This window comes from Echinops telfairi, unplaced genomic scaffold, assembly GCF_000313985.2.
Source record: "Echinops telfairi isolate 266 unplaced genomic scaffold, ASM31398v2 ScPeMD7_5592;HRSCAF=6446, whole genome shotgun sequence".
Lineage (NCBI taxonomy): Eukaryota > Metazoa > Chordata > Mammalia > Afrosoricida > Tenrecidae > Echinops > Echinops telfairi.
The window spans coordinates 43,818,110-43,832,391 of record NW_022109491.1 but is presented as its reverse complement, the minus strand read 5'-3'; the positions used below and the strand labels follow the sequence as shown (position 1 = coordinate 43,832,391).

At 41.9% G+C, this 14,282-nt stretch overlaps 1 protein-coding gene and 1 pseudogene across 1 annotated transcript in view; one reads left to right on the top strand and one right to left on the bottom strand.

Annotated features, from left to right (window-relative positions):
* Positions 1-7,105, bottom strand: part of SNRPB2 (small nuclear ribonucleoprotein polypeptide B2) — a 9,548-nt gene extending 2,443 nt beyond the window's left edge. The window contains exons 1-5 of the mRNA XM_004697818.2: positions 7,063-7,105; positions 4,571-4,659; positions 4,026-4,198; positions 1,488-1,628; positions 470-520 (exon numbers count right to left, since the gene is read on the bottom strand). Of these exons, the coding sequence (XP_004697875.1) occupies positions 470-520; positions 1,488-1,628; positions 4,026-4,198; positions 4,571-4,634 (429 nt within the window). The 5' untranslated portion in view covers positions 4,635-4,659; positions 7,063-7,105. The remainder of the gene's footprint in view (positions 1-469; positions 521-1,487; positions 1,629-4,025; positions 4,199-4,570; positions 4,660-7,062) is intronic.
* Positions 6,943-14,282, top strand: part of LOC101653407 — a 53,470-nt pseudogene continuing 46,130 nt past the window's right edge.

Sequence of the window (14,282 nt, the reverse complement as noted above, 5' to 3'; positions counted from 1 at the left end):
TCTGGGACTGATTCTACATGCGACTGCAATGTAATTGTGAAGGTGTGTCTATACAGTGCTCTGGGACTGGTTCTACATGCGGCTGCAATGTAAATTGTGAAGGTGTGTCTATACAATGCTCTGGGACTGATTCTATATGCGACTGCAATGTAATTGTGAAGGTGTGTCTATACAATGTTCAAGGACTGATTCTATATGCACTAAGGGGAAAACAAAAATGTTTGCACTCAGCCCTCACAGCGTTTAAAATGTCATATATTCATTCCAGAAAGCAAAGAATAAAGTCAGATTTTATCTCCACTCACAAAGAAAGGATATTTTGGGCAATGTGTTTCTACCTGGAAATGCTCTCTATATTTTAATATACTATGCATGTAGATGGAATTATTTTCTGTCTTTAGAGATGTTCATTAATAATTTAGTTTTCAAGTGTATTTTAAACAATGTACTGCATGGAAAATATTATTACCTGAGGACTTGCAGTTGAATTTCCTTGAGCATTAGCTGAATTTGGTAGTCCCTAAGTTAAAAACAAACAAACAACATAGGTAAACAGTTAAAATTTCCAACCTCTATTATAAAAGCAGCACTTACCTGTATTTACTGAATAAATTCATTTTGATAGATTTCTTATTCCAATTGACTTTAAAAATGTATACCTTTCTTCTGACTTAAACACGTTCATGCATTAAACTGGCAAGTTATTTTTTAAAGGACTAACCTTAAATTTTAGAAACTACATATAAAATTTAACCTCAACATTTATAGAGAATTAGGATGAAACCAACAACCATTTTTCTCTTTTGAAAGAAAAATTTGACAGAAGTCAAACATTATATTTAGTGAAGTTGATATATAATTCCTTTAAATCCAGGAGTATCTATGTTTCCCCTGAGAAGTAGAAAATTTTAAAATGATAATTTCCCTTTTATCTAGTCCTTTAAATGTGATTTTACAGTCTTAGATTATTCAAAGAAAAATATTTGAGCAGAGTCAAAAATTCAAACTCACTGCCATCAAGGACCCTATAGGACAAATGCCCCTGATAGCTTCTGAGACCATACCTTTGTAAGGGAGTAGAATGTCTGTCTTTCTCCCGAGGAACAACTGGTTTTGAACAGCTGACCTTGTGGTTAGCAGCCCAACTCATAAACAGTATTTGAGCACAGTAATCATAATTAAATATAGTATCTATAGTGTTATCAGCAGCAAAACATGAAAATAAGGCCAGTAGGTATTAACACATTTTAGAGACAAATGGAATTAAATGAATAAAAATTAAAATAAGCAGGTTTAATGTAAATCTGCATATGTAAAATTATGTATGTAAATTTGCTACTTAAATATAAACACTCAAATTTTTAAACCATCTTAGTATCCTAAAAATCTACCCATTAAACATGTATGCATATACAAAGATCATTGCTCATGGAAGACAAACCCAACAAATTTATAACTTCCAAAAGAGGAAGTTTCTTTCATCTTACCTGGCCAAGTTTTTTGTTTGTGGCTGTTGCTGTCTGTTCCACAGTTTTGGCTTTTTTCTTTTCTTTTTTCTTTTCTTTGTCAGCAAAAGTGCCACGCATTTTAGATATTATATCGGAATCTGTTTTTGCATACTGGATTCGCTGTTTGAATTATTTTAAAAACAGGTTACTTTTCATTATGCTGAAGGCTGGTTATTCTTGTTATTAATATTTCAAATTTCAGTACACAAATACATTGCGAGCTAATTTTAAACACTCCCACGATGTGTTTATATCTGTGAAATTATACTGATCGTCAAATAAAAATAAACTGGCTTATGAGTCACGAGGCATCAGTTTGCTGAGTCAGCTTGGACGGAGTGGTCACTGGAGCAGGAGTCCCAACTTAGACAAAATTCCAGTTTAAATGTATTATTAAGAAGCATACATTTTCCATATGAGAAAAATAGACTTTAAAACATCTGTACTATCTCCTTTTTCCATAAAAGTATGGAGAAAATTGTTGCAAGTGTCCACACTGTAGCAGTAACTCTCAATGGAAGTGTCTAAAAGTGTCAATCAGCTGTGTAAAGTGTCATGTGGAATGTATTACCACACTCGTTAAAGTACTAAAGATTTTCTGTTGGATCAAATTCAAAATTTTTAAATGATGACACCATTTTACATCATAAAATGTTTTTAAAGAAAACAAAAGGATGCATAACAAGTCTATCAGTTATGATGTAACAATATATGCCACAGCTGCAAAAATAATAAGCACCTGAGAGACAGCAGAAATGTGTTGAAGACACTGCTATGGGATAGTAGCTCATAAACTGTAATTTGCATTCAAAATACTGGAAGATACTGTAAAAGTGCATTCTGATGCAGGTCTAGGAGAGGCTGATATGCTGCATTTAGAACAAGTGTTCAGGAGATGGTCCTACTGGTATGTGAACAACGCTGAAGTGCAAGTCCCTAACCTAAATAAAGCATTGTCACATAGCTAGACTCAAGAGATTCAAATATTTTTCTTTTGAGTTAAACTGTCTTCTATGGTGGACCTACTTACAACCCTCAAATTTCCTTCCAAATGTTTCCTCGCTGGGGTTGTTAGGAGCTGGCAAGTCAGTCTACCCATAGCAACTCTATGCCAACAGAACGAAACATTCCAGTCCTGCACCGTCCTCACAATCGTTCCTGTGTTTGAGCCCACTGTTGCAGTCACGGTGTCAGTCCATCTCATGGAAGGTCTTCCTCTTTTTCACTGGCCCTCTACGCTAACAAGCAGGATGTCCTTTTCTTCAATTGGTCCAGTAGGTCTGGCTTTATATTTAATTCTGCATTTTGTTCATGGGAGACAAGACCTGGTGATATGTTCCAATAAAGATTACAGCCTAGGAACCTCTACGGAGCAGTTCTACTCTACCCTATGGAATAGCTAGAGTCAAAAGCAATTCTAAGGCAACACCATATCCCAATGTATGTTGTTTTTTGCCCATTTGAACTTTAATAATTGAGAACTGAATTAAGTACTACCAATGTATTTCTATCCATACCTTCAAAACAACCTCATCAGGTACAATCCCCTAACCACCACATTATCAATGATCAAGCAATACTGGCCCTTGTTCAGTTTCTCAAAACACTAAACTCTACTTCTTTTAGGGAGCTTTGCAATCACTTTTCTCTCTGTCTTTGATTTCTCTTCATTCTTCAAGTTTCAGCTTAAAAGTCTTGCCTCTTCAAAGTCCCTTCCTGACAACTGTTTCTAAGAAGTAATCCTCCCTATACCAACCAATCTTTTTTTTTGGCCCAAACTGATTTAAAAAAATGAAAATAGTAAATGAATAAGAGAAAAAAAAAATCAAAATAAAATGAAAAGCAACCAATCAATGTTATCACATCACCCTGTATGTTTTTTGTTTTTTTTCAGAGCACTTACAAGAATTAACCCAACATCATTTCGACAGGGCTCAGCACACCGGAGTCGGATCCAGGTAACATAAAGCAGAAGTTGAGAACTACATTCTACCATATTACTGGGGTTAGCCTCCCATTGCTTCCAAAGACAAGGTAGGATCCTTTCTGCTCCACTATTCTCATTGGTAAATTGGAGGAATAGTACAGTAGTTCAGATGTTTAATATAAGATGACGAGAATATTTAACATGCAACATTCAGAAAATGCTGGCCACATCTTCTTTACTTGTTTGCTTCTTTGCCAAATTCCTCCACAGGATACAAGTATTTTTGTCTTGTTCACTTCTGCATGTCACAAACCTACATACGGCCAGGCACAGTAGGCCCTCACAGAGCTCTGAAATGAAGGACATCAACTTCTCGTGGCTCATAAGGAAATCGAAATTCATATTTCAATCCCTTATTCAACTAAGTTCACTTTGAAGTTGAAGGTTTACCTTGATTAGGAAGTATGCCTCCAACATAGAGAAAAGTAGAAAGTAGTAGTCAAAGTTTCAAACATATGTTTACAAATCTGCCATACCATACAGTGATTAAAGGTAAAATGAGAGAGGGAAAAAAAAAGAAAAGGACTTACCATTGGTTTGCCATAAAATGGAAATCCTTGTAGCTGTCTCAAGGCATTTGTGGATGACCCCAGTTCTTTAAATATAACAAAGGCCTGTCCCCTCATCTTCATAGTCTTTAAAGCCACAATATCTACCACATGGCCAAACTGAGAAAACAGAGCATATAAGGACCTCTTCAATTCTGTGCAAAATCAGAAAAGAAACAAGTTATCTGTGAATGAAATAATTAATGAAAGTCTTCATTACAATAGCACCTGAATGTCTCCTAACTACTGATATAGAGTTACATGTTTCAATAAAAACACAAACTATTTCTGTTGGCTATGTAATTTCAAACAACTAAATCTGTATGAGGGAAAACAAACTCAGCCCATTGTCAGTCTCTACCTATTTTTCTTTTAGAAAGCTTAAAATCCTTATGCAGAACAGGGTAACTATTAGTTCAGGCACTAAGGAAGATGAATGGTGAAGTATGAGGGCAATTCAATTTCTTAATATACTTCTGGTTGAAAACACTTTTTATCTGAATCATTATTATTTTTAAAGCACATACCTTCCTTTTTAATTTTGTCATTCATATTGTTGATGTAAATTGTGTGATTTGGTCTGATATCCATGGTTTCGGTTACACTTCCAGACAACCTAGAGGGTAAACACAGATTCTGTTAACAAGGAGAATTGCATCATAGTGCAGCGTGGCACGGGGACATAGCACAAGGGTTTCCAGCTCTCATTGGATCAACCTAGCAGGAGTCTTTAAAAGTCATCCAATATTTGCTCTCTTTTTTAAGCAAGAGATGTCAGGCTCAAAACTTTGGTCAAATGCCAGTTATTTAGCGACACTTTAACAGCATTATTTTATTCAATGTACTTGGGCTAATGAAAAGATTCCTGATGTACAGCAGCACTGGGCTGATTGAAAGGTCTGCTCTTCAAATCGACCAGCTGCTCCTTGAGCAAAGGCTGAAACTATCTGCTCCCATGAAAAGGTGCAGACTCAAACGGCCCAGGGAGCAATTCTACCCCGTCCTATTGGATCACAGAAGCAGAGTCACTGATAAAGGAAGGAACTGCTGACACAGACAGCACTTATATATATAAGTAACAAGTGGATGAGAAGGATCTCCAAGACGTGCATTAGCTTCAACTTGAAGGAACAGGAATGCTGTAGCAAAGGAGGTGAAGGAAGCAATAAAAACAAAGGCCAAACTGGAGATCAAATGGGAGGCTCTTCTATCATCGTATTTGGGGGAGTGATAAAGGCTTAAACAAGTAGGACCCTTCTCCAATTTTAAAAAGAATTGCTAAAAGACATCCAACTCCCTCTCACTACCAAGTTAACTCAGACTCACAGTGACCACATAGGACAAAACAAATGGTCCCTGGGGTTTCTAAGGCTCTAATCGCCACAGCTGCCTGCCTCATCTTTCCTCCAACAGAGCAGTTGCTAGGTTCCAACTCGTGACCTTTTGGTTAGCAGAACAGTGCTTTAACAAGCGTGCCACCACAGTTACTGGACACGCAGAGAATTGTAAACACCTAGTTACTGTGTTGGGATAAAGAAGCTTTGTATAAAGATTTACTCTCAGAAACCCACAGTTCTACCCTATCCTGAATCGGAATCACTCAATGGCAGTGAGTTTTCCAGTTAATTACTGTCTGAATCATAACAAACTATGGATAACATTGGGAAGAATGGGGATTCTAGAACAATTAGGAGTGTTCATGATGAATCTGCACATAGACCAAGACGCAAGCAGCCCTTCAAACACAACAGGAGGATACGGAATGGTCTGTGAGCAGCAAAGGTGGGTGTCGGGTTGTATCCTGTATGCTGAACAAATTAATCCAGAAACCAGACTACAGAAGTACAACTCTGCATCAGGATTAGATAGCCCTACCTTGCTTGCTGAAAGTGAAGAAGACTTCAAAATCAAAGGGTACAGCCTTTAGTATGGATTACACCTGAATGCAAACAAAATAAAATTCCGCCCAACAGAACCAATAAGCATCATCATGATAGAGAAAGAAAGCGGTTTAATTTTACTTGGATACAATCGATACTCGTGGTTAAAGAAATCAAAAAGCCAAGCATTCAAGAGGGCAGATGTCACTTTGAGGCCCAAGGTATACCTGGCCCATGCTAGGGTTGTTTTCAAGTTCCTCATATGCTTGTGGAAGCTGGACTGAATATGGAAGCCCCAAGAACTGATGCATTTGAATTATGGTGTTGGTGAAGAATACTGAAATTACCATAGACCACCAAAAGAAACAATCTGGTCTCGGAAGAAGTACAGTCAGAATGGTTCTTATAAGTTGGCAAGACTTCTGTCTTACTTGGGACAAGTCAGGTGGGACTATCCCTGGAGAAAGGCATGATGCTTGATAAAGTAGAGGGTCAGGGAAAACGGGCAAGAGCCTTAAAAAGATGCATTGCCATAGCATCTACAGCAATGGACTCAAGCAAGCACCACAATCGTGCGGAGGCTGCAGGGCTGGGCAGTGCTTCATTTTGTTGCACCTAGGTCGCTGAGTCGGAACCGACTGAGGGCTCCTAACAAACACCTGGGACACGCGTGGCGATACTGTTGCTAGAGCGTGCATGCAGTCGATTCAGAGTTACAGCGACCATATACAGCAGAGCAGAATGACTCCGTACGGTTTCCAACGCTATTGTCTTTATGGGACAAGATCCAGGCCGAGTCGTCCACCTTTTGGTTTACAGCAGTCGAACTTTTAACCACTGCGTTACAAGGATGCTTAAATGTGGGGGTGGAGGGCATCTGTTGTTTTTCCAGGGAGTACTCCGGACATACAAGCTCTAAGCCCTGTCCAGAAAAGAATCCAGGCGGTCCCACATGGGACCAATCTCCCAAGGTCCCAGGCCTTGTGGAGTCAGCCCGTCAGTGTCCGTCCCCTGGTCAGATGCGCCCAGCTCACCGCCGCGCATCATTCGCTCCCGGCTCCGACAAGGGGGAGTCGAGTAAAGACCCGAAAAGCAGCCCAGAGAATCGAAACAAGCAGATAAGAAGGACTCCGACCTACCTGACGCCTTGTCCTCCCGTTAGAGCCCAGAGCCGGAAACAGAGGCAGACACAGGAAGTAACGCCGCCAGGCGTTACAATAGAGCGCCGGTAAGACGAGAAGTCGATTACAGAGTCCATCGATGCCTTGCGGTTTCCAAAGGCGACTTCCGGAAACCGCTGCGCAAGCGCGTTTCTGATGGACCTTGATGCGGCTTGTTAGGAAAGGGTAAGGGAAGGTTTTCTAGAGATCCTGAGAGGTTAAAAGTGCCCCAAACTGTAGAAAGTTCAAACCCACCAGCTGCTGGAGCTGGAGAAAGATGTGGCTGTCCCCGTAAATATTTACAGCCTTAGGGTCTCGGGGAGGAGATGAGCCAGTCAGGGTGCGATGTAACAACGATGAAAAATACAACTTTCCTCTAGTTCCTAAATGCTTCGCTCCCACTACCATGACTCGAATTCGACCTTGCAAGTCTGGCTAGACCCGAGGATGTACACTGGTACAGATAGGAACTGAAAATACAGGGAATCCAGGACGGATTAGTCCTACAGGACCAGTGGTGTGAGTGGCGATACTGGGAGAGTAGAGGGAGAGTGGGTAGGAAAGGGAACCGATTACAAGGAACTATATGTGACCTCCTCCCTGGGGGACGGACAACCGAAAAGTGGTGAAGGGAGACGTCGGACAGGGCAAGATATGACAAAATACCAATTTATAAACTATCAAGGGCTCATGCGGGAGGGGGGAGCGGGGAGGGAGGGGAAAAATGAGGACCTAATACCGGGGGTTTAAGTGGAGAGAATATGTTTTGAGAATGATGAGGGCAATGAATGTACAAATGGGCTTTACACAATTGATGTGTGTATGGATTGTGATAATAGTTGTATGAGCCCCTAATAAAATGATTTTTAAAAAAGAAAAAAGAAACACCAAGGAGAAGTTGGACTTGGGTCACTGCTGAGTAGGAATCAACTAAATGGCTGTGCGTGGTGCTTGGCTGAACAGGACCCTGGGACCATGGAAAGAGGGGATACCTGAAGGAGATGGTAACTTCTTTCCTTGACTACAACCTTAGACCACAGACCTGTGCCTCCATCTCCCCAAATTCTTGTAGATGTAGCCTAAGGTGACCAGATTTAAAGCGGGACACCATTGACGGGGGTGGGGTGGGGGGGAGTTCTTGATTAAAAATTTGGTCTATATGGACCAAATAGACCGTTTCCTAGCTTGTCGTGCATTCTTTCCAAAAATCGGGACTTTTTTAAAACGCCGAAAAGCGGGACTGTAGCCCCTCTTGCCGAACCTGGGCAAGTACCTTGTTCTCCCTGTTTCTGGGTTTGGTGGCCCAGGTTTAATATCACCTTTAGGGAAAGCTGGTAGCCCTGATGGTGTAAGGGTTACGTGTTGGGTTGCTAATCATAAGGTCAGCAGTTCGAATACACCAGGAGAATGGCCGGACTTTCTATTCTTGTAAAGAACTACAGTGCCTGACCCTGAGCGCATTCTTCCCTGTCCTATAGGGTCACTGTCAGTCGCCATTGACTCCATGGCAGCGTTTGTTTTTCTGAGTTATTTGGGGGCAGCTGGCTCCCCTCAAGAAGCCACTGATCCCTGAGACTCCGAGGAAACTGCCCTCCTTCATTTCTGATAGGCTTGATTCTCAAAGGTACCCCAACTGAGTGAATTGATGTCACTCGTCTGTCTGAGTAAACTCACTCAAAAACATTAATTAATGAGCCCTAGTGGCATAGTATGCTTAACTATAAGATCACCGTTTCTAACCCACCAGATGATGGGCAGGAAAAAGATGAGGTTTTCAGCTGCGTTAAAGATTTATGAACTCAGGAACCTAAAATGGCAGGATAACTCTGTCTTGTAGGGTCAATCTGAGTCAGTTTGATTCCAGGGCAATGAATTGTTTTTGTTGTTGTTGGTGGTGGTGGTTTTGCTTTTACCCTTCATATCTTCTCCCCTTCCCAACAAAATACTCCTAGTTTTCTAGAGTAACACAGTCAGTGTAGTGTTTGACTAAATTGAATAGGAAATGGTTTTTCTAATCCAAAGTTGGGAAAACTAATCTCCAATCCTTCCTTTAACTAATCTCTCTGAGCCTTACTTTCCTCGGTTGTAAAAGGGATCATAATAGTAACACCTTCTAGAGTGATTTTAAATATTAAATAGATGTACAAAATAAATGCTTACTTCCTTTTGGGGGAAATGGTGGTGGTGGAGGTGTAAATATAGATAGAGTAAATCCAAAAGAAAATAGAAAGTAGGATACGCTAGAACAAATTACAAATGGGTCAAGAGGAAAAACAAATGTTAGATGCTAAATTTTAGTCCATATCTGTAGTAATCCATTTTCCAATGCACTCTAATGACCAAAGCATTCACACATTTGATTAGTGGTCCCAGGGAGCCCAGTGGAGACTTAGTTCATGAGGACTCTGCAAATGGGTTTGGGGCTTTACTGACATCCATAGCCTGCTGCAAACTGGGTGCTAAGTATTGACGCTCTAATACAATTCCCTCCTCTGGTATTGGATTTTATCATTTACAGTCCTTGGGTCATGCAGGCTGGTGTGTTTCTTCTGTGTGCTTAGCTGACACTTCACTTAGATGGCTGCTTTTTCTAAGACAAGCGTTTAAGACCACAGACTGATAGCGAGGCACCATCTGCCTTTGCTATGTCATTCATATATGTGTCATGCCTGCTACCACCAACCTTGAATCCATGGTCTCTGCACCCACCAACCTGTGTCCTCTCTGCTTCCCACTTCACCTTTCAGACGTATTGGCCCGAAGCTATATGAGTCTGAAGAGGGCCCCGAACCTGAGTTGGACTGGGCTGGGATGCCTTTTTGATATGCAATCACTTCTTTATATTAAGTTTTATACATATATGAGTGTCACTGGTTTTGTTTCTCTAGACAACACAGCCTAACACAAGAAATGTTCACGTATACAGATTAGTAAATTAAGTGACTTAATACTGCTTGCGAAATCAAAGAGGGCAAGACACAAGGCAAAAATTCGATATTCGTTCATAAAGCAAAACTAAGCCTATAGAACTAACACGTCACAAAAAAATCAATGAAAATATAAATATAGCAAATATATGTTTGTCTTAGGCTGTACAGTCTAAGGAGAATTTCAGTCCATTTCTTCTGTATGAGGTATTTCTAAGGTAAAGTGTGGATCATGTAGAGGGGAGTTCTGAAACATCTTTGTGATGTAGCCTTTAAAGCATTTTCTGCACCTGGAAAAACCACGTGGTCTATACCGCAAGGTCTAAGCCATCAGAGGTAGAAAGGAAATTCAGTCAAAAATGCATGATTAACAATGTATGACAGGGAGGGTTCTCCCATGGAGAACTCTATACCAGTAATGTTACATGTTTTCCCCAGGATTAGGCTTCCTCCCCCTAATTTACCCACAAACAGAAGTGAAATCACCTTTTCCCAAGCATACATATCACCCATCCTCTGGTACTAAATCTCCATTGAGGTTCACGGAACATGATTGTAGCAGTGTCTGTTAAATTGGAATGAGGCTGCCAGTTAGCAACCCAGGGAGAACTCTCTCTGGGAATTCTGGAGAACCCAAGACGTAAGAACTCAGGTGAGTGATCTGAACACTTAGCGCACCAAGTTTTTCTTTGCTTGCTGGCTTTTTTCCTTTTCTGTTTCTTTTTTCCTTTCTTTCCAGGATAAATCAGAGTTCAGCTGAACAGACTGAACCTCTCTGACCCACCCTCACTATCAGCAGCAGCTGGTGCAAATGCTTTGCAATGGTCTGCTCTCCCCTCCTAATTGCAAGCCCTGTCCCTGTTCTCTCACCAAGACCACAAAACTAGCCAGCAGATGAGACACCTATGTGGAGAAGGGATTGTGTGCACAGCCTGACTCGCAATTCCTCACAATCCAAGTAGAGAAATTTGTCATTTTATATTGGATCATCAACTGCCTGTCACCCTCTTCCCCTTGGATCAACACACACACACACACACACACACACACACACACACACACACACACCTGCCCCCCCACCAAACCTGCCAGAGAAAACACTCTTCAGCTCCAGTTAAGGAAGCAGTGGTCCCCACTCAGGCCAGGGTCACCTTTTTGCTCTTAGACTTTCGCATTGTACTTTATTATAGGCTGGTTTGTATACCCCCTCCCTTTTACTTAAAGATTCCCCCTACCTTCCCGGTAACCCTTCTCCCATTTCTGTTCCCGAAGGGTTTATCTGACCTGGATTCTGTGTGTCCCGAACTCGTATCAGAAAGACAGGACTGAGGTCATGATAGTGGGGGGTGAGGAAGCCTCAAAAAACAGAGGAATATTAAATGTTTCATTGGTGCTATACTGCTTCCTGGTTGACTCATCCCTTCCTGTGACCCCTCTGGGAAGTGATGTCCTATTTTCATGGATGGGTTTTGGGTCTCTGCTTTGATCCCCCTTGTTCTCAACAATATATTCTTTTGTTTGTTTGTTTTGGGTCTTCTGATGCCTGTTACTTAATTCTCACCAGCACAGGTTGGTGTGCTTCTTCCATGTGGGCTTGTTGCTTCTCTGTTAGATTGCCTTTAAGACCCTATTCACTGTGTTGTTTGATAGCTAGGTGCCATCACATTTGCTTATGCACCCATTTTATCTTCAGTGATTGTGTCAGGAGGGTGAGCATCACAGAATGCCAGGTTCTTAGAACAAAGTGTTCTTGTGTTGAGGGAGGCCCTAAGCAGAGGCCCAAAGTCTGCCCACTTCCTCAATGCATTTCCATGTAAATATATGTATATAGGCCTGTGCCTCTATTTTTATGAATTAATATATTTACATATGTGCACATCTATGTTTATACCTCTATCCATAGCTTTGCTTCCTAGATCTTTCCTCTGTTTTCGTTTACCTTCCTCCTGTCCCACCATCGCACTTGCCCTTCTTCTGCCTCTTAGTAATTCCTCTCAGCTAGATTGCTGTTGCTCCAACACCCCCAGGATCTCTACGTCCTCCTCGTTGTTGATTTTAAGTCCCTAGTTGTTCCCCTGTCTATGGTGCTGTATGCTCACCCATCCTTTCCCCACCCCCCACCCCCCACCCCAGGCCCAGTCCCTCTGGAACCTTAGGTCCTGTTGCTTTCTCCTAGGGTTTGTTTTCCATGCCTATCTTATGTGGGTAGACAAAACAACGACAACAGACAAAACAAAAATAAAACACAAGATTGCATAATAAGAGGGGGGAAAAAACTAATGAGAAAGCATATATAATTCCAGGTTTGTCTGGTGACATTTAGAACTATCTCCCCACTGGTCCTGGGGGTTCCGGTAACTCCCCCTCCTAGCCTGAAGTCTATTTTGGGGCCTCCTTGAGGGCTTTGTGACTTGGCTTTGCTCCTGCTGCTGATGTGCTATGTTCCCTTCTTGGTTCACCCCACTTCTTGATCCTCCTTGCCTCTCTCGGGGATCCCACAGCTCTGGATGGCTGTGTGCCCCTCCTAGGTGGGCAAGGGTGAAACACTCCCTCTCAAACACATTCCTTTCCTTTGGAGACCACCAAGACCCCTCTGAGGAAAGTAGCACTAAGGCAAATCAGGGGCATGTTTTTTGGTCCTAGGCTTTTACATTCTGCTTCTAATATAGACCAATTAGGTCCCTTTATGATACCACAGGAGCCTCTCTCCTCTTACCCAGAGCCTCATTTCAAGGGGCTACACACATCTCTCAGAGCAGGCAGAGCACAACCTCCCAAAGAAGCAACCCACAACAAAATGAGGGGCTTGTTTTTGTTTTTGTTTTTAGTTTCTGTATCCATTGATGAACATTTGGGGTTTTTTGCCCCTCAGCTCTTGAATTTAAAATTTATTTTATTATAGGCTGATCTATGTCGCTTTCTGACCCCATGACTTCTTTCTATGAACCCACAGCTCCGGGCCACCTCGCCCATGCCTCACAGGCAGGCTCAGATGAAACACACCCTCCCCAAATACATTCATCTCCCTTGGAGCCGCCAGGGGCCTCTGTCTCTTTCTCTTAGTGTCCAATTAGGAACATAATCTCAAATATTCCCTCCTTAGGTTCTACGTTAGTATTAAGCATTTTTCTCTTATGGGAGGTTGCTTCACCCAGTTTACCCACCAACAGAAATGTAATCGTCTTCCCCACTCCCCATCTTGACTGGAATTTCCAGAAAGGTTCCTCTATCACTCTGGTAGAAGCACCTGTTGGTTTGGGGTGACCTTAACACAGTGTTGTGTGAGAGCAACTAAATGGTCTTCTCCATTGCTCCCATCTTGAAAAGCTGATCCCAGGGGGGTGAGGCCTCCCCTGTGGCAATGGTTTTTTAGAAGTACATATAAAGGGGCTGTGATGCTGGAAGCTATGTCACTGTTACCACCAATGCCAGCGGGGTCATGCAAAGCGCACAGATTTCTGGGGAGCTTGCACACTACAAACAATCTAGAAGGACTGGGATCCCCACAAAGGAAGGAGCCACTGAAAATCTTATGCAAGGTTTGAAAGCGCTGTCAGTGACAGCCCCCAAATGGAAGCGTTGTCATTGATAGGGCTGGGGAACTGACTCAGCAGGTCCAAGGGTACTCAAAATGTGAGTGAGGAAGAGCTGATGTCTTGGAGTGCACTCGACCATGATGTCTGGTAATGCGTGTGGAAGTAGAGCCTTTGGATCCTCATGTGCTGACAGAGCACATCTCAAGGGAAGCAGTGGAAAGCTGAAGAAATCAGCCGGTGATAAGAACTTGGAATGTGCAAGGTATGAATATAGGAAAGTTGGACATCATTAAAAGTGGAATGGAATGCATAAAGATGGATATCCTCAGGATTAGTGAATTGAAATGGACTTAGAGTGACCATTTTCAATCAGAAAACCATATCGTTTACTATGCCAGAAACGACATAATCAAGAGGAATGGCTTTTCATTCATTGTCAAAAAGGATATTTGAAAATCAATCTTGAAGTACAGTGCTGTCTGTGGTAGTACGATATCTATCCCCATAGAAGGAAATCAAATCAATACAACCAGCATTCAAATTTATACACCCACCACAAAAGCTTGTGATGAGAAATACAACTTTCCTCTAGTTCCTAAATGTTTCCTCCCCGCTCCCACCACCATGACTCGAATTCTATCTTGCAAGTCTGGCTAGACCAGAGGATGTACACTGGTACAGAAAGGAACTGAAAATGCAGGGAATCCAGGACGGATGAGCCCTATAGGACCAGTGG